This window comes from Aptenodytes patagonicus, chromosome 1 (genome assembly GCF_965638725.1).
Source record: "Aptenodytes patagonicus chromosome 1, bAptPat1.pri.cur, whole genome shotgun sequence".
In the NCBI taxonomy this organism is placed as follows: Eukaryota; Metazoa; Chordata; class Aves; order Sphenisciformes; family Spheniscidae; genus Aptenodytes; species Aptenodytes patagonicus.
Window position 1 is genome coordinate 227,091,966 of NC_134949.1, and position 19,075 is coordinate 227,111,040.

A 19,075-nucleotide genomic window follows, 5' to 3' on the forward strand; every position below is an offset into this window, starting at 1 on the left:
GGCCTATATAGCATTGCTTTAGCCTCTACACTGTACACCTCAAGGCTTTTTATTGTTTCTCAGAAAGGTAAGAACGCTGGTAGCTCCCAAGTAGCAGTGGTGGAGGTGTCTTGGAGACCCAGCCCAAGAGCAGAAGGGAGGGAGCATGCAAGTGAGCATCTGCTCATTTGGGGTTGAGTGTGCGTGCTCATGAATATCTGAACATGTACTATCGTACATGTACTGATGTTTCTACTAGCGTTTTGTTGTGCCAGAAACGTCTGAAGTGCACAGAGCGTAATGTTCTCTCTTTCTCTCTTCCATTCCAAGGGTTGAGAGCTGCAAGGAATATGGGAAAAGCTGCGGGAATGCTTCTTTTATTCGTCTTGATTCTGGCCTTTTTGCTGTACAAGAGGGTTGCCATTACTCAGCAGATCCGAAGGTAGGTAAAGCTCCCCCAATCTTTACATCACCTCTCAAAACTGAGGCACATTTAACAATTTCTAAGCAAGGTTCTCGGCATCCCTTTCCACGAAGGGCATTACTATGAGTTCACAGTGCAATGCTGGCCACCAAGCTCCTCTTGCTTTGAAGACAACCTGCAGGGTAATGCAACCAAACGTGCTCTGATCTGTGAGCAGGTCTTTGTCACAATTGCCTCTTAACCAGAAATGGCAGCTAGAGCTTAATAGTTTTTAATCCTTTCTGGCACTTTCCCCCAGAAGTTTTGAAAGGAAGATTGTTGTCTAACTTCAGGATAATTTTTGATAAAGTTCAGCTTTTTCTAAATGGCTCTTCCTTTTTTCTTTTTTGGAATGTTTAATCCCTTTTTTTTTTTTTTCTATCTTTTCCTTTCATTTTCACTTTTTTCACTCGCTGAAAAATGCAAACAAAAGTTGAAAAAAAGAAAGATTTTTAAATAGTGTGCGGAGGATAAATGCTCCCTTATCCTCTTACTGTTTTGCACATTTTTCCCAGGTCAAATGGGTTTATAAGCTTAACTGAAAGAATATGGGAATGCGACTGCAGACAGACAGGGAGAATGTTCAAAAATCCCAAACCAGAAAAGGAACGATGACATTCCCCTCGATGATCTCTGCGCACCCACGTGCTTCAGATTTGCTGGGCTAGTTTATCCTGCCAAGAAGTAGAAAAAACCACACGGAGGTTTGTTCTGCTCTTTGCAGCAAGACTGTCTAGTACCCAGCTACCTCATGAACTACCAATTTAGGTGTCTCTACCCTCTGTTATAGCCTGCAGAGCAGATATAATAAATGCTTTCCCCTTACCGCGGTGATCTGTGGTATCTCTGGATCTCAGGTAAGAGACAGGATTTAACTTACTTCACAGTTCTATTTTCCTGTCATTTTACATATCCATGTCAGAGAACACAATTTCAAAAAAACACCCAGCATTTCTCGTAAGGTACTTGTCCATGAACTACAGCAAATTATTCTGCATGAAATCACTGTCCAAAGTTCACTGACCCCTCTATGTCACAGGTGGCGACTTAGAAGACAGGAAAAACCCCATAATACCACTTCTCCTCCAAAAGAAGTAAGTGTTTTCTCCCATTCCCAATTTAAAAACGACACTCGCAAAGGGGTTTGGGAAACTGTAACTTCTCAGTACTTTCCAAACATCTTTTTCCTTTCTCAGTAATTCTTGCTCCCCCAGTTCTTTCAGTGCAAGTCGAAAGCTGCCAGCGAGGATACACCCAAAGAGCATGTGCAGCATACCTGCAGAAAATTGTTTTGGTTTATGGCAAAAGACAGTTCAGGGTAAAAATACCAAATTCCTATAAATAGAAGTGTATTCAGACTGACTGCTTCAAGAGCTGGCATTAGCGTGACAACACAGCTGAAGAAAGCACAAACAAAATACTAGCCCTCGTCAGAAAATAAGAATTTTGTCTACACTGGGACAAATATGACATTTCTCCCAAAATGAGGCGGCAGACATCATGGTGTCCAGGCAGGGAGCTGCCAGGCAGGAGGGTCAAGTTCAAGCCTCTGCTCTGGTCCTGGCCATGGGGCTTTCCTGCGGTGCCTGTCGCTATTCAGCAAGGCTGCTCTGTCCTCCAGGAATGTGGCTGATCTAAACTACGTCAAAGCTGATGCAGTTTTACCAGATCAACTTTTCCAAGGAAAAGCTCCCTGGGGGGGAAAAAAAAAAATCTTGCCTCTTCTAGTTAGAAAAGTAGAAGAAAACAGATAAGGAACCAGAAAACAGAAAATACAGTAAGAAAGAAGAGCAGCTAAGGTCTCACCTCGCACCATGTGTGCGGGGATCACCCATCCAGGAGGCCCAGAGAAGAGCCCTGGGGCCAGAAACTCATGGTCTTCAGGGAAAAACTGGAAGATGCAGGTTCTAGAATTTGAAGAGGTGACTGAGGGGATATTGGATAATAACCCCAAATACATTCAAGGCAACCACAACTGAAACCTTGCTTTTTAGGTTTATTGTGGGCAGAACAAAAAAATGATGAGACTGAACTGCAACACAAGACATTTTGGCTAGGAAGAAGTGAAAAAAATGCTGTGTTTCTTTTTATATGGCACTGAGGAGGTCCACCGCATCCACAGTGATAGTTCAACAAGTGAACCTAAAGAGACAGATGGGGAAAGTTACTTTTTTCTGTCAATAGTTAAAGTATGGCAGTCATTGTCACAAGATGCTGACAAAATCAAGCGCTGAACAAAGAAGATTAATCTTGTTATCTATCCATGTGACTAATCAAAATTTTAACCGAGTATTAACAAAATAAGTAAGAGGAGAGCAGAAGAGGTAGACTAGGAGAGGTATGCTAAGTCTGACATCTTTGTATTAGATGTCATCTAATACATCATGTGTGATCTCTAAATGCCACAGGACTCTAGAAATGACAGATTTGATGAAATGCATGTAAATCAATTCCATTGAGGCAATGCAATTTAAGAATTTCACTGCAAACATTATAAATGAGAAAAGCCATTGAAGACAGAAAACACACATTAATTAGGAACACCAGGGAAGCACTGAGACACCAGGGCAGAGGTTGGAAACTCCAGCCCAGGGAACAGCAGCAAAGAGAGGCGGTGCCTTGGTTGCATTTGCAGGTAATATGCCTAGAAACGTAATATACCGTGACAACTAAAGGAGTTATAAACAGACTATGAACTGGCCCAGATCAAGGCCCGTCCAAAGCAGCACCTCCAGGACACAGCACGCAGTAGCAGACTGGGGAAAGCATCATCACCAGGACACAGCGAGCTGACCCTTGTCTCCCGAAGTTCTGCTGACGGCCAGAGCTTGCATCTAGACCACTGTATTTAAAGGTCCCGTTGGACTCACCCTCCACAAATGCGTCTAATCCCTCTGAACCTACTTATCCTACTGCCTCCTCGGGATCCTGTGACTGTGAATTTCACCAAAAAAAAGAGTCATCACCCTCTGGAAGTGCATCCTTCTAAACAGTGTCACTGTTCCAGTATATATTCCTTAAAATTGTAAACACTGGACTCTGTGCCACCAGCAGGCTAACAAAATATTAAGTAGAATATGCTGTACTAACCTTAACATTTTATTTTTCAGGAGAACCTGGCAGAGGAAGAGGAAAGTCCTTCTAAGGATTAAGCCAGAGCAGTGCCCCTTTGCAGGACACAAGTCCCCAGAGGGTTGAAAACAGCCTAGGCACGGCTCCGAGAGCAGCCTCACACATCGCTGGTTCTGCAGGAACTGCAGGAAGCCATGCTTCCCAAATCTGTCACATTAGTTTTGGTTTTGTTCAGCTTTAAACAGCAATGTTACCTTCACTGAAATAAAGAGGTTTTCTTCCTATTTCTGTTTACAGCAAATATCTTGTTTTCTAGGAGGACACCGGACTCCACGCTCCTCCAAGGGTTTCCCTCTCTGCTTCCTAAGCATTTTACCTCTGCTGTGGCACCAGTCCGGGTCATCACTTTATGGGTCTTGCAACCTCTGTAGGCAGGCACGTGGCAGGCTGTTATCTCGACGTTTTGAATTTTTTAGGCTGTGTTGTGATTTGCGAGTCCAGGGCGACTGACTGCAAACACACAACCCTAAGAACGCAGACCTTGCCTGTGGCCAGGACAAGCTCACCACTACGTGCCGGTGTGTACCTGAAAGGACGCATGGATTGCCAGGATGAGTCCTCAGGACTCTTCAGCCTCCTCTTTTAGACTGGCTGATGGAAAGTCAACCTCCCGGTTCCCTACTGTCTGCTTGGCAGACCAAAGAGCAGCCACACCATTTCTTGGATTTCTCAGAAAAAGAAGAAAAAAAATAATTGCATTTCTGCTTGAAATCATAGAATCATTAAGGTTGGAAAAGACCTCTAAGATCATCGAGTCCAACCGTCGACCCAACACCGCCATGCCCACTAAACCATGTCCCTAAGTGCCTCATCTACACGTCTTTTAAATACCTCCAGGGATGGGGACTCAACCCCTTCCCTGGGCAGCCTGTTCCAACGTTTAACCACTCTTTCAGTAAAGAAATTTTTCCTCACGTCCAATCTAAACCTCCCCTGGCACAACTTGAGGCCATTAATACTCATCCCTGAACACACTGAGCCACGCCGTTGCCTTGTATGGGCCTGGGTTTCAGAGTTACAGCAGAGGATGGGGCTGGATGGGCTCTGTGGCCATAGAAACGTCCACAAGGTCTGCTGCATTCAAAAACTGAAAGAACAAGGAACGGGAAAAAATACTGCATCAGTGTGTTTGCCACAAACGATCCGACACCAATTCTTGGTAGCCATTCCTGTTCTATCAGCTGATCTTCCCCCAAAGAGCACCCGAGATCCTTGTGGCTCAAAACAGCTAACTCCCAGACACAGTCTTGAAGAAGTGGCCTTCCCACCTCTACCTGAAGATAAGCAATGACTACAAGGGAAATGCAATAGTCCCAAAATGACATTTTGCTTGCAGGGAGGTCCTGAAAACACCACTGTCCACCACCTTCTCCCTGATTTTCATCAACATGTCACAGTGACTGGCACTGTCTTGGCCAGAGTGAAATACTCTTTAACTTGGTCCAAAAGGCAGGCTCTTCAGGGCAACCAGCCTGCAAGAAAAGCAGGTCTACCAAACTTTCCAAGAACTCATCTACATCGCTTTGAAGTTTACTATAAACGTACAAGGGGGGATCATTCTTGGTGTGCAGCCCACAGGAACATGAAAGAATGCTGAGTATCTGCAGCCTGAGGAACAGCTCGTTTCAGCACATATCTCATCATACCCCTCAGAGAAGGAGTACTGACCACCACCTCTACTGTGCCCAAGACAATAACGCACTCGGGAACTTCTTCGCCAAATAATGGATGTTCTTAAGATACCTGCACAGAGAAAAATTCTTTAAGTGTTTCATAAATTGTATCCAAAAAAAAAATCAGTCTTCTCTTACTATAAGGCATTGGAGCCGGTAAAACAACGGTGTCTTCAAAAAAGCAAATATGAGGTACCTTCATCTACATTCAGAGGAGTCACGCACATCTCGTCCTAGAAGCCTTTGTAAAAGCTCCTCAGATCATTTTGTCTTAGAGACCATCTCTGTGAGGCACACCAGGCTGCCTCAGAACCTTCTCACTTCCCATTCTTCCTCTCCACATGCTCGCAGGGATTCTGTGGTGACAAATTATCATAGAATAAAAAAAGTCTCACTTCTGCGTCTTGGAGAAATACAAATGTCCTCTTTATATAGAGCAAATGGATTGTTTCCACATGGGGGCTACATGAACAGGTAAGTGCCTTCAGCCATGAACGAGGAATGATAAACTCAGCCTTCACTAATTTCATTCTTAGACCTTCAGGGCTGAGCAGTACATCTTCATGGATAAGCTCACTCTTCATACAAGAAGTCTCTGAAAATCCACCTAGTAAAATTTCTTTGACAAATAGAGTCTTTCCTCTAGTCTTTCACCAGCTCTAAGCTTTCAGCAGTGATAATCACCATTCCCTGAAGACTGCAATATGCCCATACCTCAATAAGTGATTAACTAAAGAAAAACTGTGAGAGTAGCCAAAGGGCTCTGCCAGATCTTACAGATCCTCCCTACGTGACAGTTAAGGATCACAAAGGAGGTTATTTCTCTCCCGAGTTCAGAGAACAGAGCTGAAAAGAGCACTGCCAGATTGCACAAAAACAAGGGCTTGGCACTTCAGGACAGGTTCAAGAACAGGCTGTCTTACAGAGCTCATCAGCCAGGTTCGTGGTCCCAGCGGCGGAGCTGGTCCACCTTGGCCGTCGAGGTCGGCTGGCATCCTGCACGTGTGTTATGGTTTGCCAAACTTCATCGTGTGCACTTGAAGTGGGATAAAAACTGAGGATCTGCCCAAGATATGACCTGTACATGAGAGTAAAGATCCTCAAAGAACTCTTCTTATTAAACTGTTGTGAGGACTTTTCAGACTCAGGCTCTCAAACTCTGGAAGAGTTTTCCCAGAAACAGGTAGACCTCAAGAGCTGCTCGGTTTGCTTTGGCAGCGCTCCCTCCTAGCTGTAACAGCTGACGATCTAGTCCCTTGCTATTCCACTTCTGAGGAAGAGGCGATACGCAGATTTGCACTGCAGACTCGAAGTCTTCAGGTGGCACTGCCACCCACAGAGTCATTGCTTCAACGCCACCAAAGCTGGGACACAAGAGGACCACGCTTCTGTGGGTAACTCACGAAAAGGGTAACTCACCTCGTGACAACCGAGTTTTCTGAGGAGTGCCGCCATGGCTATCCGAGTGACTTCTGGGGTACAGCAGTAACACCGGACTGCGTGGGGCTGCACATACGCATACATCCACCCCATATGGGGTCAGATTTCAGTTTGTGCAGAAAAGCTACAGCGGAGTAAGTCCAAATAACATCCTGAGCCTCTTTCCAAGCTTCTGAGGGGGGCTCAGCTATAGATACAGCAAGGGGAAGTATTATTTTTATCCTTGTAACTACCATGTAACATTCAGACTGAAGACTGCTCGGACATCCAGTAGGCAAGTACCATTTCACCCTATTTACAGCGTGTATCAGTTCTCAAAGTGACGGTTTCCATTGCTAGCTCCTTCACAGTTTCCTTTCCCAACGTACATGCCTGCCCAAAAACAGATACAGTGCAAAGTCAGTGGGCAGAGAGAAGCAACTAAGGCTGTAGTACGCTGGGTCTCCTTCACTCCGCCAGGCGCTCTGCATGCACAGACCCTGCTGAAAAAAACAGCAGTGTCTTGTATTTTCTTAAAATATATGTGGCAAAGTCACATGGTGAGGCATAACGAAACAGCTTAGCCCCTTCCTATTATTCTAACTCTGTAACAAACGTTCCTATTTTTTACTCTTTCCTCGTCAACAATTTGAAACTGAAATACTTCTTTTCTGGAGAGATTCTGAAAAAGCCTTAAAATGTTTATTTTGTTTCAACTTAAATGGTCGTTTCAGTTGTTATCTTCGTCCAGGCTTTGGTACTTCAAGAACACCCCACGTTATCTGTAGTACTGGAGGCCTTTTTATCTGTTCCTCCACTTACCCACTTTGCTCCCTCAGCACACTGGAAAGATAAAGAGAAGATAAAATAAAAGGCAAGAATGTGCAGAGAAAACCCTTTTCGGGCTCTCTTCCCTCCCCACGTGGGATCCACGGCATCCAGCCACTCCCCGCACTGTTCTGCCTCATGCTCCTCCTCCTCAGACAGCGGCCACCGGGAGATAATTTCCAAACAGTTATCGCCACCCCCTAAACCAGTCACTGGAGTTCAGGGGAATCACAGAATCACTGAGGTTGGAAAAGACCTCTAAGATCATCGAGTCCAACCGTCAACCCAACACCGCCATGCCCACTAAACCACGTCCCTAAGTACCGCATCTACACGTCTTTTAAATGAGACACAACCTGTTCCTTTGTGGGCTGTAAGTGATGCAGGGCAGTATGAGAGCGAGGCCGCACCATAGCTCACATCCGAACATCCGGCTCCCAGCCCGTCCTCTGGTATTTCTCCTTCTCTCTGTTCTCACGCCTTGCTGGGGGAGCACCTTGCGCCGACTTGGCCGCTTGCCTGCCTCAGGCTTAGCTCACGTCCTGCAATTAATGCACACAGATGAGAAAAGAGTTAACGGGAGAAGGTGACAAAAGGCGGACATAGCGCTGAGCTCACGGAGTGCCACATCTCTGCATTCTCACGTGCAGCTGGTACTGTCGCGGCTTTACTCCCTGGCTCACTCCAACATCCGTCACAGGCTTCTAACAATCAAAGGTATTAAAACAATCACACTGTTTGCATTAAAAAAAAAAAAAGCCTGCAGTCAGTTTGTTTCAGATTCTTCACACGATGTTTACTCAACACTTTCTTTTTGAATCATAGTATGTAGAAAGAATTGCTAAGACAAGGCTTAGTGAATTTCAGACCGTTGAGCTATTTCACAAAAAATAACGTGAATGAAATACCTCTTCCTCTGCACGTGAGAATTCTTGCCATCCTTTCTCTGAACAGTTCCAATACCAACGTATCTTGAAGTGACAAAGTGGAGGATGTCAGGAAAGCAACCACCGGAGAGGAGAAGTGCTTCTCGCATCGACCAGCTCCGGTTACTGCTTCCAGAGCAGCGCGCAGCCTCTTGGCTGAAGGAAGGGGTCTGGCTTTCCATCCTTGTTTTCACAGCACTTCTGCCTCTGTACCTGCTTTTGCCCTTGCTTCCTTCTCGCTCACTTCTGTACTGACAGCCCTGAATGAGCCCCGAGCACGGAGTTCAGGCAGCACAGCCCAAGTCTGAACCCGTCACGTCACCCAGAATGTCCTACCACCTCTCCAAGTACTTCAGGTGCCCAGGAAACGGCCCTACAAAACCGCCCGAAGCATCTCCATTCCTCTCTGACAGCTTCTGCGGGACTGACGTGGACATGCTGAGAAGTGAGGGAAAAAATAAACAGTACAGAACGTCAGAGAACACAGGAGACACTGCACAGACTAAAAGATTCTGATGTATTTCTGTAAAAACAAGCTGTTTTTCTGATTACTCCAGAGCCACCTCAGAAGCTGTAGGCTGCCACCTTGCAGTGTTACAGAAAATAGACCCAGCTTGCCTCACAACACTGTGCATGCCAGCTAAAACCCTGCCAGAAGGCAGAAAAAGCACAATAATCTGTAACAAACTCCCAATTATCACCACTCATCCTGAAGCGTCACTGTTACAGGCAGCGAACCGCAGCTGGGAGCAAGTTAGCTGCGCCGATCCTTCAGCACCTGGTCCGAGCCTACGCTGGAGAGAAACGGGAGGGGAACGTAGCGCTGAAAGAGCGATCGTCTTCTTCAAACGCGGGCTCACGGCGAGGCCCAGCCCTGCAACCTCAGTTTGAGCAGCATCCTCTTGGCGGAGGGGACCGGAGCCGACGCAGTAACACAGCGCTTGTCAGGAAAACTGTGAAGTACCTAAGAACGACACGCGTTTGATTGTCAAAAATGAGAAAGCAAAGCCTATGTTAAGGGGTAGCTGGGAACCAGCACGTGACCACCACGTTACACGGAGGCACCGCCATGAAGGGCGGAGGTTAGGCCGGCTTTTACGAAGATTCGGGAGGCTTCCGAATTTATCGCCGCCGCAGCCGCGCGCGGGTGCTGCCGTGCGTCTGCCGAGCCGCGCAGGCCGGCGCCGCGCCGCGCCCGACGGATCTGCGCGGAAGCCTGCGCCGCTGCCCGCGTTCCATTGTCAAAATAAGACGTGCGATTAAAGACGACGACGACGCACCGGGACCCGCCCGCGCCTCCCCGCCCTTCCACCGGCCCCCACACACACACAGCGACGCGCTGCCTGCAGGCCACGGTCACCCCCAGCACCCCGGGACCGAGGCGGCTCTCCCCGCCGCACCCCGCCCTCCGCGGCCTTTCCCCCTCAGGGAGGCGAGCGCCGCCCGCGCTTCCCTCGGAGCCGCCGGCGCCGACCGGCTTCGACCGGCCGCGGCCGGTTTTGAGCAGCAGCCGCCGCCGCCGCCGCCGCCCCCCCGCCTCGCCCGGCTGTCGTCACTGCCGCGCGCCGCCGCGTGGCGTCAGAGGCGCGCCGGCGCGGGCGGGCGTTGCCATGGAGGCGGTGGGCGCCGGGAAGGAGGAGGAGGAGGAGGAGGAGGAGGCGGCGGCGGCGGCGGCGGTGGCGGCGGCGGACGAGTGGCTGCTGCAGTCCCTGCGCCTGTGAGGGAGCCCCGGCCCCGTTCCCCCGGCCCCGGTCCCGGTCCCACGGCCGCGGTCCTGGTCCCGTTCCCCCGGCCCCGGTCCCCTGGCCCCGGTCCTGGTCCCGGTCCCGGTCCCCCGGCCCCGGTCCACCGGCCCCAGCCCCGGTCCCGCGGCCGCGGTCCTGGTCCCGTTCCCCCGGTTCCCCGGTCCCGGGGCCCTGGTCCCGTTCCCCCAGTCCCCCGGTCCCGGTCCCGTTCCGCCGGTCCCGGTCCTGGTCCCGGTGTCCCGGTCCCGGTCCCCCGGCCCCGCCAATCTCCCCTCCCTCCTTCTTCCCGCAGGTACGAGGACCTGCACACCTTCGAGCTCCAGGCGCCCACCCGCGTTATCGAATGGGCCCGGGGGAACCGTGAGTGGGCTAGTACCGGGGGGTAGTACCGGGGGGTACCGGGCTGGAGGGGGGAGGCCAGGCCAGGCAGGGCCGCGCGGTACCGGTGCTCCGAGGGACAGGACGGGTAGGCCTGGGGGGAGGAGAGGGGCTGGGCCGGGCCTCCGGGGGCGGGGGGTAGGGGGTAGGGTGGCTGGGCCGGGGCCCCGGGGGAAAGAAGGGGGCCAAGGGGCTGGGCTGGTGCCCCGGGGGCAGGGAGGGGGGCCACGGGGCTGTGGAGGGGGGGAGAAGGGGGGCCACGGGGTCGGGCCAGGCCAGGGCCCCAGAGGAGAGGTCAAGGTGCGGGGCCAGGACCCCAGGAGCGGGGGCCAAGTGGCACCAGGGTTCAGCCTGGGCTGGGGCTCTGGGTCCGGGGCTCAGGGATGGACCACACTGTGACTCGGGGGTCTGGCTCAGGGAGGGTGGGCCAGGCAGGGGGGGGGAGCATCCCTCACCGTGTCCCCGGTTCTTCATCCCCACCTCCAAGGGGTCTGTGTAGCCGGGTACGGACCGTCTGGTGGGAACGAGATCCTGCAGCTGCTCCCACCGCCGACGCTGCAGGCGAAGGAGACCCAGGTGGGTGTTGCAGCCAGGGTGGCACCAGGTCGCTCTGTCCTCCTTGGCCTGGTGTCTTCAGAGACCAGCCTAGGGCTGTGCTCTGCTGGGCTTCACGAGCTGCTGTTACCTGGTCTCAGTTGCTCTGACAAGGACTTGGCCAGGTTTTGAGCAGCTTTGGTCAAAAGGTAAAGCATGTAATTCGCCCGGTTACCGCCCAGTTGAGGTAGCACAGGTTGGCGGTCCGGTCGTGTAATCCTGCTGCTCTCCGGGCAGCTTGTGCCATGAAAACTCCATCTCCAGATGTGCGAATGAAAGCGTTTCATGGCGAAATAGGACCAAACGAAGAAGGGACTGGCTGAGATGCCCGAGCCTGGGGCACCGCACTGCTGAACAGCGAGGTCGGCCCTTGGGTGGGTGACTTCTACGCTAAAGTAGAAGGTGGTGTTTGGTCGCTGGGTAAGCAGAAAGCTCCTGAGCCGGACGTGCACGGATGGTAACGAACCTGGTCAGAGCTCTCGGCAGAAGCTTTCTCCATATATTTTTTTTCCTCCCGCTATTTTGGGATGCTTCAATCTTTTAGCTTCTGTTGAAATAGGCATTACTGGGCAGGCAGGAGCTTTACCAAGTGAGGGTGTGTCTCGTCTCTCTTGTCTTTTTTCGTGGTCACTGACCGCACCAAGTTCTGCACCATTAAGTGTGAAGAAATGACTTTGCCTCTGATTTCTAGGGCCTGTGTCCAGAGAGAGATTTCAAGGTGGAATGTGGTGGATTTTCAAACCGCCCAGTGTACAGCCTGAAATGTGTGCCGGACACCAGGTATGGCCACAGGGTCCTTCCAGGGCGTACTGGAGATGGAGAGGGGGCTTGTCCACTGGGACAGAGCTCCTTTTCCTTGCCTGCTTCCCAACCCAGCTGGTCGATCCTGCCAGCTCTGAGAGCAGCGTGAGTCTGCGTGGAGGTTTGCTGGCCAGTGACACGTAGCGGTCCTCCCAGAACCCTGTCTTGGTGTTTGGAGAGGAGCCGTCTTATCAGGGTGCTCAGCAAAACGGGGTGCACCCCGCTGCTGCAGTACTGAAAGCTGCAGTGGTGTGTCTTGTGGGGCAGCTGGCAGGGAAACTGAAGCTGCTGCTGGATAACTTGGATCCTCAGCTTCTTCCAGAAGTGAGCCGCAGGGGCTGCTGACGTGGATGCCGGCTCACCGGGGAACCCCTCCCTACCTCACTTCTGAGCAACGGGGGCCTGTATAGGTTCCTTGCTCTGCCTTTTCCATCCCTTCCTTCCGCATTTGGCGCTGCGTGGAGGTGCTCAGCAGGCAGAGCAGGATACTAGTGGCTGCTGCCACCGCTCTGTAAGTCCCTGTGCGTGCGGGTTCGGAAGGTTTTTCCCCGCCGTTGATTGTAGACCAAACAAACACGCTTCCCTCTGGCTGACTCGTTTCACGCGTTCAGCGCTCTCTTCCTACGCAAGCCCCCGTTGCTACTTTGGGGTTCTTTGCACCGTTCTTAGTCTAGCGCTTTTGGAAAATGTGCTAATTAAATGCCGTTGCCTGGGACTGTGTTTTCTTGGGCTGTGTAGAGCACCCTGGCATGAGGAGTTCTGGGATCACGGTCCTTATGGCCCCTTCTCTGCTCCAAGCAGAGGCAGGAGCTCCTGAGCGCAGGAGCACAGCCGTGCTCATCACAACCCGTTTGTCCCAGGCCGGGGAAAAAAAGGCTGTTCTCTGCTCCTGAAGAGTTTTGTGGGGTTATTTTTGTTTCCTCAAGCTTGCTGGTGACGAGTGGACCGCCAGACAGCTCCCTCCAGGTCTGGCAGGTGTCAGCAGAGGACTCTGGTAAGGGAACGTGTTTCTGAGCTTGAGTAGTTTCTCAATGTAGCCCTTGCGTCAAGCATCTCTTAACTTCCCCTTCTTCCTGGGCGTAAAATGAGGAGAGGAGCGCCAGCCCCATTCAGTGGGGTCCTGAGTGACTGCCCTTGTGTGGCAGGGGCTGGAAAAGGGCACGAGACAAGCGTCTACACTAATTTTGGCGGCTTGGAAAGTTGTGGACTTGACGGCACGAACCTCGTAAGGGAATTAGTAGGTTTAGGCCTGTCACGGTGGCTTTCCACTTATCTGTGAGCTCTTAGTGATAGAAACAAAAACCCTAATCATAGCTGGCGCAACGTTCCCTTAATAACTCCGAGGGTTAGAAATAAAGAGGTCCATACATCACCTTTCAGGATATACCGTGAACCACCTCAGTTCTCCAAGCCTGTGTCTGCCTGCTTCTAGAAAAGCGTTGCCATTGCTTTGTCTACTCTTGTGAAATACTTTGAAACCACCAAAAAGGAAGTGCAAAATGTTATTAGAGGTTTTCTTATTCCTCTTCATTGAAAATAAACATCTCGATCCACAACTTTCCATGCATTTTGCTAGATTTTAAATGGCTTGCTGTCAATCCTTGCTGGATGCGTTGGAAAGAGTGGTTTTATTCTGGAGAGGGGGTTAGTCATAACTGGATTTCTTACTGGTTTAGTAGGTCACTTTTAGCTTTGCGAGGCGTCTTTGTGAAACAGCTTAACCTTGTGGATTACTTGACTCCCGATGTGTTTTACAACTGCTTACGTCTCTTTCAAATAGATGTTATTAAATCTGTAAGTGCCATACCTACAGAAAACGGCACTGGGCAACCTTGGGCTAAAATTGCAACCATTTCGGCCAGAGCCCCGTGGGTCCTTCACGGCTCAAGACTCGACAGCGTCCAAATTACAGAGGTTGAATCAAGGAAAAATGTCTACGTGGCAGGTATTCAAACCGAGTCTAATGATCAATTTTGGAAAGTTGGGGTTTGGGTAAAGCAAGGGTAACTGCTCGAGTGGCAGACGTTTCACTGGGTGGGTACTTCCAGACCTGTGCCAAAGGGTGTAAAGATATTTGCAGAAAGTACGTTGTATTGAGGAAAGAGGTTACAATGCTCTGGTCCATCTCCAGCTTCTCACTACTCCCGTGACAGTGATTTCTCAGGCTTCTGCCCCAGATCTGTGCCCTACGAGACCTCCGTAGATGGTTTCAGTGCAAAGAATTGGGTTAGCAGAGGGCTGCTGTGTACGTTGTCCCAAACGAGGGAGGTGCTGGCCCCAGGGTCACATCGCTTGGGGTCCTTGAAATCGGCATCAACTTCTGAGCGAGCTCTGTGTTACTCTCTGATCTGTCCGTGCGGATGAGAGGAGGGATCATGCCAGTCTCGTTAAACCAGCCCTGCCTTACCGTGAGGTGGTGAATCCGGGTCTGGTTTGCTGGGGGTCCTGGAGGGGTCCTGGAGACCGTCTGCCTTCACCTACACAGTAAGACTCAGTCCCCACACACCTCATCCCCTGGTGAGGAAAATGTGTGTGTCCAGCGGCTGTAACGCAGCGGTGCTGAGCGAAAGGAGGGAAGGGCAAGCCTGTTGCTGCAGGGCCCTGCTGCGTCCCCCTGCCACAGGGACTCGTGTGGCTCCCACTGGTGAGGGGTAGTGCTGGAGGCATCTGCTCTCGGAGCCCTGGTCCGTGTCAGGTCCCCCATGGGAGCTCGAACAGAGCTACGGTTAGTCGTGGGCCTGCCTGTCTCCTCTGCCTGGGTGTTAACATCACCTTCCAAGGGGTGCAGACTGTGCCCACTCCACACGGATCCTGCGCGGAGATAATTCCCGAGCAGGCTGTCAGTCTCTGCTGCTGGCTGTCTTGAACTAACTAGCACTGCTTGAAAGCCACTTCCAGGGACGAGGCTAGAAATCTGCTTTCTCGGGCGAGATCGCAGCAGAGAAATCGTGCAAACGCTTCTCGTGGCATCTGAGAGCTGCCTCTCTTTTCTAGCCTCCAGAAGCAGCGAGGAGCTCAGCGGCCTGGCGTTCCTGGATTGCAACACGCTGCTCCTCTGCTGTGCCAAGGGGCAGCTGTGCCTGGCTGACGTTCGGCAGCCGCAGAGTCCCTTGGAGGCCGTGTCCGTCCCCTCGGCGCCGTGTGGCGAGCGGTGGTGCGTGGGAGTCGGGCGCGGACCTCAAGGCTCTGACTCAAGCTCCCGGCCCGTAGCTTGCCTCTCGAGCGGAGGGCACCTCACCCTAACAGACGTAAGAAAAACCTCAGAGTCCTTGGCCTCAGCAAAGTGCAGAGTTCCCTCTCCCAGCTCAGGTGCAGAGTTCCTGTGCGTCTCCTGGGCTCCTGCTCTGGAAGGCTGCCTTGCCGTTTCAGGTACGTGCTTTGGGCAGAGATCTCCTTTTCTGATCTGTATTTCTATCGAGGCCCGGTTCAGCCCACCTCACTTTGAACACCCCAGTTAGGGGGTGGTTGTTGAGAGCTCCTCCTGGAGCCAGCAGAGATGCGAGCTAATCGTCCTCTGCAGCTGCCTCTCTCCGACAACTACAGAAGGGGCCTGGATGGGTTCTGGGGGACTCCCGCTTCCCTCCCGGGGGAACAGAGACCCCGAGCTCTTAGCAAACAGTGCCCTGATAGTGCCAGTGACAGCCTGGCCACAGGGATACTGCGCTGGTAAGACCGGCTGGGCAGCAAGGCTGCCTCTTGGCCGGAGCATTGCGAATTCAGACTGGTGGATTTGCAGGCTTTTTGGATCTGGCCCACGTTCTCCCTGGCAGCTGTTAGCTTGAGACAAGCTCCTCGGAGGCTTGGATGCTCTGCTGTCACGGGTTTTCAGTCTGGGCCTTTGTCCTCCTTTCTGTCTCAGCAGCCCTGCTGGGAGGTGAGCGTCAGCCCAATGGGGCCAGAACAAGCAATTTACTTCTGCGGTCTCTCCGATTCCCTTTCATTCAAGGTTTTGATGGGACCGTGCACGTGTATGACGCGCAGAGCTGGGACAGCTCTGGCCGGGAAGCAGAGCCCGTCTTTGTTCACAAAGGCCACGCGTTCGGCGGATGGGACGGCGGCGGAGGCCCTCCCCTGGTCACAGTGCACACGTGGCATCCGCAGAAACCAAGAACTTTATTGTCAGCGGCAAGCGACGGTTCCCTGCACGTTTGGGACTGGGTTCAGTCTTGTGGGAACTGTGGGTAGATCACGCTTTCGGTGAGATGTGGTGTGTTTCCTGTCTGCTCTAGTTTGCGTAGGCCGCGAGGTATCTGTTTGCACGCGGGTACTGTTTTGAGACAGTTGTAGGGAACAGAACCAACTGTAAAAAGTCCTATTTTAATATAGTAAAAATTTTGGTTGCGTTACTTGTTCCCCTGTGTACCAGCCTTCACATGATAGCTGTGACTGCGTGGTAGCCTGTCGTTCTGGTCGTGTCTGCTAGCAGAGAGCATCTTGCCGTCTTTTTATCGTAGACCCCTGTCGTGTCTGCACCATACTTTTCAGGAGAAAACGGACAAAAAAGCATGAGTACAGTTTGAGGAAAGGGGCCATTCTGTGGCATATGTAACCTGTCGCTTTCCAGGCCCGAAGCACGGCGGGGGGGGGGGGGGGTGTAAGGCTGTACACCCCATGGGGTGAAACATTTCATCACGTGTGTGTGTCACGAGTAGCGGCCTCCGCTCAGGAAGTCGCAGTGCAAACGCAGCCTGCTTGCAGCCCGCAAAAGGAACAGGAACAACCTTTTCAGCCCCAGCCTGCTACGAGCTTTGCCCTCCCCCCCGCGTAACTGGAGAGCACCCAGTCTAGGAAAAGGCCTCGGTATTTTTTTGGCTCTCTTCCCACCAACTTGACAGTTTAAATTTGACCCAGCTAATGCGATTTCTTGGGCCTGAGGAATTGCCTGCAAGGCAATGACTCTTGCGACGCCTGTGCTGTTACCGAGGTGTCGCCTGGGGGGGGGAAAAACGTCTGCTCCTTATCCCGAACATGAAAAATGGCATCTTTCGTGGAGGAGCTGGGGAGGAAGCCAAGAGCCGCGGCAGAGCCCCGGCAGCGGGGCAGGGGAGGGATTGCGGGCAGGGGGTGCTCACCCGCGAAGCGGGGGACCCTGGCTTGCTCTGGCACGGGGCGGGGGGGGGGGGGGGGGGTTGCTTGTGCTGGAGCAGCCAGCCTGGATCTTGGCGGTGCCAACGCCTGCGTGGACTCCCCCCCCCCCCCCAGGCTGTGTCCCCTCAGCTCCGCATCCCAGCACCCAGCGTTTGCCGTCCCCTCGTGCTTCTAAGTGCCTTTTCACGGTTATTTCTGGGGTCGGGAACTGCCGCTCTGCTTCCCTCGGAGGAGGGGTGCAAAGGGCCCCCCGCTTTTCTGGGGGGGGGGGGGGGTGTTGAGGGCAGGTGAGGGGTGCGCTGCGCTGGGTGAGTTGGGGTGAAGGTCGTACTTGGGGAGGACGGTGCTCGAAGCGGCTGGGGAAGCCTTGGCGCTGGGAATGCGGTGTGCCGAACCGCGCTGTGCCATGGCAACAGCTCTTCGCCTGCGGGTGCTAAGGCTGAAACCTGCTCCCGTCCACGCGGTAACGATAACACGGGGAAGCTCCGCGCTGCTCCTGCCGGCACAAGCCGGGTGGGCTTTTCCACTCCACACCCAAAGCTATCCCTGCCTACGTGGCAGCGTGTGAAATGGGGGGGAGCGTGTCCTGCTCGAGGGCAGGGGGGGGGGGTGTTGATGCTTTGCCACCTCCCAAAGCCACAGGCCTGTGTCACCACCAGCAGCGGCAGTCGTCGTAGCAGCGAAGAAAAAAGCCTGTTTGAGCCCAGGAGAACCTGGGCACTCATGCGGGAATGCCTGGTCCTCCTTTCCACCCCGGGGCAGGGTCCCCAGCAAAACCAGTCCGGCTGTGCCAATGTCAAACTGGTGCGAATGGGTTCTGGCCAGGGGCCCGGGAGGATTTCTGCCCCGGTGAGGGGCGGCTAGGAGGGCTCCTGGCTCTCCAGTCTCTGCGTCTGCTGTTGAGCGTGTTCCTGCCTGCTGTGGGAGAGCACAGCGTGCCCGTCCCCTGCACCGAGACCTCCAGGTTCGTGACTTTAGGGAGGTGGCTTTTCTGGCCCAAGGCTGGGACCAGGCGCAGTCCCGGGAAGGGCAGCGTGTGGCTGACGGGTACAAAGGCAGGGAGGGTTCCCTGGGTGGGGACCCTGGAGCTCAGTGGATTTTTCTCGAGCACCCCTGGGAGCAGGCGATTCGGCAAACTGAGGTGCACAGCTCAAGCTGCTGCAGCTCCTCTCGGCTCCTCCACAGCACCGCGGCCTTTCGATGGAAACACCCACCAGGGTGAGGGTCTGGCCCTGGAGGAGATGGCCTCTGAGGAGGAGGGATGACCACTGCGGTCTTCCCAGCAAGCAGGCTTTATCTCCCTCGCTGTCTCCTTTGCAGGGACGCGGTGGAGGAGCTGGCAAGCAGAAGCAGCAGAGCCAAGCCTGACCCCGTCCCACGTCACGGCGATGCGGGTAGCGCGGAGAGGACAGGGAAGCAAACTTGCTTGGCTTTCTAAAGAAATGGGGCTTAAGCAATAGCACAGTTTGTACTCATCTAAACTTCCCCCCCCTTTTTTTTTTTTTTCCTCCCTCCCCAAAATAGCTTAAGCCTTCTTGTCCAGCTTGAACCAGATTTGATGGGGGACTGGAGATGTCCAAAATATTAAGTACTTGCAGCTGCCGTAGAGAGGGATTATGCACGGAGGAGGGATCTCCCTTTAAACATGACGCTGGAGAAACTCGCGCTGGGCGGTAAGGGCATTTCTCCCAGAAACGCACCACGCGGACCTTCAGGCAACGCCTGAACGTTTGGTCAGAGTGCCCGGTTGTGTGACTGTGGGGACCTTGGCTTTGCCCTTTGGTGGGGAAGGTTGGGATGGCTCCTGGCCCCAGCACAAATGCCGACGCCCCCGAGATGGACCGACTTAAGGACGGTCTCTCCTTCTCCGCAGCATCACTGTGGCAAGGGGCAGCTCGCAGCTGCGTTGGACGTGCATGTGTCCAACCTCTGCTCTCCGCAGGACCACGGAAAGGTCCTCCAGGGCCCCTGTCTTCACTGAGGCAAGCCGGCCAGAGCTTTCCTCTCTGGTTTAACCCCAGGGCAAGGTATCGCAGCTGGGGAGAGCGA

General features: G+C 52.9%; 2 protein-coding genes and 1 long non-coding RNA gene across 4 annotated transcripts in view; 2 read left to right on the plus strand and 1 right to left on the minus strand.

The window, feature by feature from the left end:
- Positions 1-3,594, plus strand: part of LOC143161491 (disintegrin and metalloproteinase domain-containing protein 20-like) — a 32,899-nt gene extending 29,305 nt beyond the window's left edge. The window contains 3 exon segments of the mRNA XM_076340609.1: positions 310-421; positions 1,482-1,536; positions 3,553-3,594. Of these exon segments, the coding sequence (XP_076196724.1) occupies positions 310-421; positions 1,482-1,536; positions 3,553-3,594 (209 nt within the window).
- A 793-nt stretch (positions 3,595-4,387) lies between these two features.
- On the minus strand, positions 4,388-9,547 carry LOC143155582 (uncharacterized). 2 transcript variants are annotated; one of them, XR_012994437.1, is made up of 4 exons: positions 9,199-9,547; positions 8,403-8,858; positions 7,851-8,036; positions 4,388-7,509 (listed from the first exon to the last, which is right to left on the minus strand). It is a non-coding gene; the product is annotated as an uncharacterized LOC143155582 (long non-coding RNA). The 2 variants fall into 2 exon arrangements; XR_012994436.1 differs by having other exon boundaries at positions 8,403-9,547.
- A 483-nt stretch (positions 9,548-10,030) lies between these two features.
- On the plus strand, positions 10,031-16,290 carry WDR73 (WD repeat domain 73). Its single transcript, XM_076340721.1, has 8 exons — positions 10,031-10,137; positions 10,458-10,525; positions 11,031-11,119; positions 11,829-11,917; positions 12,865-12,932; positions 13,719-13,883; positions 14,933-15,307; positions 15,885-16,290. The coding sequence occupies exons 1-8, from the start codon at positions 10,031-10,033 to the stop codon at positions 16,121-16,123; spliced, it is 1,200 nt and encodes a 399-aa protein (XP_076196836.1). The 3' UTR covers positions 16,124-16,290.
- Positions 16,291-19,075: the final 2,785 nt, after the last annotated feature.

Excerpts from the sequence above, each read along its gene's own strand:
- WDR73 (XM_076340721.1), top strand. The coding sequence starts at position 10,031 with ATGGAGGCGGTGGGCGCCGGGAAGGAGGAGGAGGAGGAGGAGGAGGAG. Across the intron at positions 11,918-12,864 it reads AAATGTGTGCCGGACACCAG|CTTGCTGGTGACGAGTGGAC; the intron begins GTATGGCCACAG and ends TGTTTCCTCAAG. Across the intron at positions 13,884-14,932 it reads GAAAAATGTCTACGTGGCAG|CCTCCAGAAGCAGCGAGGAG; the intron begins GTATTCAAACCG and ends TCTCTTTTCTAG.